Consider the following 2,931-nt stretch of genomic DNA (forward strand, 5'->3'; position numbering starts at 1 on the left):
AGTGCACGAGAGTGAAAAGTGAAAGTGAAGTCGCTCAGTCCTGCCTGACTCTTTGAGACCCCATGGACTGCAGCCTACCAGGCTCCTTTGTCCATGGGATTTTCCAGGCAAGACTACTGGAGTGGGTTGCCGTTCCCTGGCAAAATTCAAGGAAGGAGCACAGGCAATCATGGATCAGGCTTTGGAGTCTGAGAAATCTGTGTTTGAATCTTGGCTCTGCCCTTTAAAAGCTGTGTATTCTTGAGGTATTACTTAATCTCTCTGAGTTTGTTTCCTCCTCTGTTAAAATGGGAAAATGATACCACTTACAGCACATTGGTGTGGTGGGAGTTAAATAAAAAATCTTGGCACATAGCAAATGTTATTACACATGGTTTCGGAGCCTAGAGAAAACCTAAGGGTATAGCCAAGTCATTGTAAAAGACCCTGATGCTGGGAAAGAGGAGGAGGAGGGGATGACAGAGGATGAAATGGTTGGATGGCATCACTGACTCGATGGACATGAGTTTGAGCAGGCTCCAGGAGACAGTGAAGGACAGAGAAGGCTGGCATGCTGCAGTCCATGGGGTTGCAAAGAGCTGGACACGACTGAGCGACTGAACAATAGCCAACTGGGATTTCACTAAGAATAAGTCATGTCAAACCAGTCTCACATCTTTTTTCTTCTGGTTATTGAGCATGATATACTTCCAGGATTGTAATCACACCAAACTGGAGGGGTAAATGGGCAGAGTGGAGAGCAGTAGATTTGCGTGGATCTGTAAAGACACCTTTAATGGAATGCCCTGAGGTTGTGTCCTTGCCCAGGTCTAGGACAACATTACCATTAATCATTAGAAAGAAGATGCTGCAAACACCTTGCTGGAAAGGTAAGCCAATATGCCAGCAGAAAGACTGACATGTATCTTACCAAAGCCAAGAAAATTACATGAAATTTGGATGTTGTCTTCCATTCAGGTAGAAAAGAGGCCAAGTTAGAAGATGAAGGATTGGTTGGGGAGTGATTCATGTAGTGAGACTCATGTAAACATCCAACCACACATTCATTCAATCACCCATCTAACAACTGCTGGAGTACCTGCTCCAGGCTACAAGTCCTCCTACTGCTGATGAACTATACAGGTAAAAAGACATAAATCTCTACTCTCAGGGAGTTCCTAGTGTGTGGGGAAAGAGATCTGGAAATGACTTGTCCTGTCTGACTCTTTGCGACCCCATGGACTGTAGCCCACCAGGCTCCTCCGACCATGGGATTTTCCAGGCAAGAGTACTGGAGTAAGTTGCCATTTCCTTCTCCAAAGATGTATGGTGAAGTCGATCAGTCATGTCCGACTTTGCGACCCCATGGACTGTAGCCTACTAGGCTCCTCCATCCATGGGATTCTCCAGGCAAGAATACTGGAGTGGGTTGCTATTTCCTTCTCCAGGAGACCTTCCCAACCCAGAGATCGAACCTGGGTCTCCCACATTGCAGGCAGACGCTTTACCCTCTGAGCCACCAGAGAAGCCCTAAAAATGCTACAAGCTTCCCTTGTAGCTCAGTCAGTAAAGTATCTGCCTGCAGTGCAGGAGACCTGGGTTCAATCCCTGGGTTGGGAAGATCCCCTAGAGAAGGAAATGGCAACCCTCTCCAGCACTCTTGCCTGGAAAATCCCATGGACAGAGAAGCCTGTTAGGCTATGACTGAGGCTAAGCCTGGTAGGACATGACTGAGCGACTTCACTTTCTTTCTAATACTGCTTCACAGCAGACATACTGGGATGAGACTTGGAGGATCAGCAGGCATGTTGCCGGGTGACTTGACAGGGGAAGGGATGGTTAAACTTAAAGGAACAGGGAAGACTCTGAGGCACAGCTGGCTCTTCTGCTTAACCCTAAATGATGACTTTACATATACATTTGGGATCTGGAAACTGTAAGATGCACAGAAACATCAGGTCTCTCGTCTCACATGCCCAGCCCCAGTACACCCCGGACACACGTGCATCATACCATAGGTGATGACTAGCAGCACAAAGTTGAGGTTTTTGAAGAGTCGGATGATGGAACTTAAATACGAAGCATCAGTAGACGCCAAGGCATAGCTCAGGGACTGGGCCCTGCTTGGAGGATGTTTAGGCTTCTCTTTGAACACTGAAAGGAAACAAACAGAGGTCATTGCAAGTCCCCTGGCCCTACTCCTGCAGAGCTGACACACGGATAAGAGCTGACTCCCTCATCTGAGAAGGGCTCAGACTCCAAAAGGAAATATTAACTCTTTGATTAAATCCTCTCGAGCCTCCTCTCTTGAAGCTGCATCTCACTGTCTGTGGCTGAGGGGCTGGTCCTTTGACTACTTTTTCTTAATGACCTTTGGACAGCTGAACACTCCCTGAGTGAGGGAAGGAGCTGCTCCTGTTGCAGAGACCTCGAGTCCCTCCCTAGTTTCTCAGAGTGTGAAGCGGACATCTGCCTCCTGGGAAACCAGAGGACTAACACGCGCTCCTGCAGGACTGGGGCTCTGATAGGAAGGACCTGGGAGGGACAGTGGGAAAACCATTCTCCGTACGTTCTAGTTTCAGTACAGCCGGTACAGTCCATTTCACTGCACTGACTGCTGTCCAGTTCTCTGGGGGCCAGATCAGTTTAACCAGCTGTCTGCCTAAACTGGTCCCCCAGCTGAAGCACCATCTTCACCCCCAGCCTCCATGAGAATGCTCCTGAAAGGTCAGGAGATGGTTTCCAGTTAGAGGAAGCTTTGGAAATGAGGTTTACTTTCTTGAACATCAAACGTCTTCCCGTTCCACCCAGATAAATCTCCAGTCCGGACTTCAGAGTCTTGCTTCTTCCTTTCCGGAAATAGTCCTGGCCAACTTCCCCCACCCGCTGGGAACCTCTCAATCATTGTCTGACCTGTTCACCTCCCCTTCTATCAGGGGAAAGAAATCAAGG

The 2,931-nt window shown here is 48.3% G+C and overlaps 1 protein-coding gene across 1 annotated transcript in view; it reads right to left on the reverse strand.

The window, feature by feature from the left end:
• Positions 1-2,931, reverse strand: part of FLVCR2 (feline leukemia virus subgroup C cellular receptor family, member 2) — a 55,722-nt gene that overhangs the window by 22,808 nt on the left and 29,983 nt on the right. Inside the window, exon 3 of the mRNA XM_010855843.1 lies at positions 1,993-2,133. Coding sequence (XP_010854145.1) covers positions 1,993-2,133 — 141 coding nt within the window. The remainder of the gene's footprint in view (positions 1-1,992; positions 2,134-2,931) is intronic.

This window comes from Bison bison, unplaced genomic scaffold, assembly GCF_000754665.1.
Source record: "Bison bison bison isolate TAMUID 2011002044 unplaced genomic scaffold, Bison_UMD1.0 scf7180017864368, whole genome shotgun sequence".
NCBI classification, from domain to species: domain Eukaryota; kingdom Metazoa; phylum Chordata; class Mammalia; order Artiodactyla; family Bovidae; genus Bison; species Bison bison.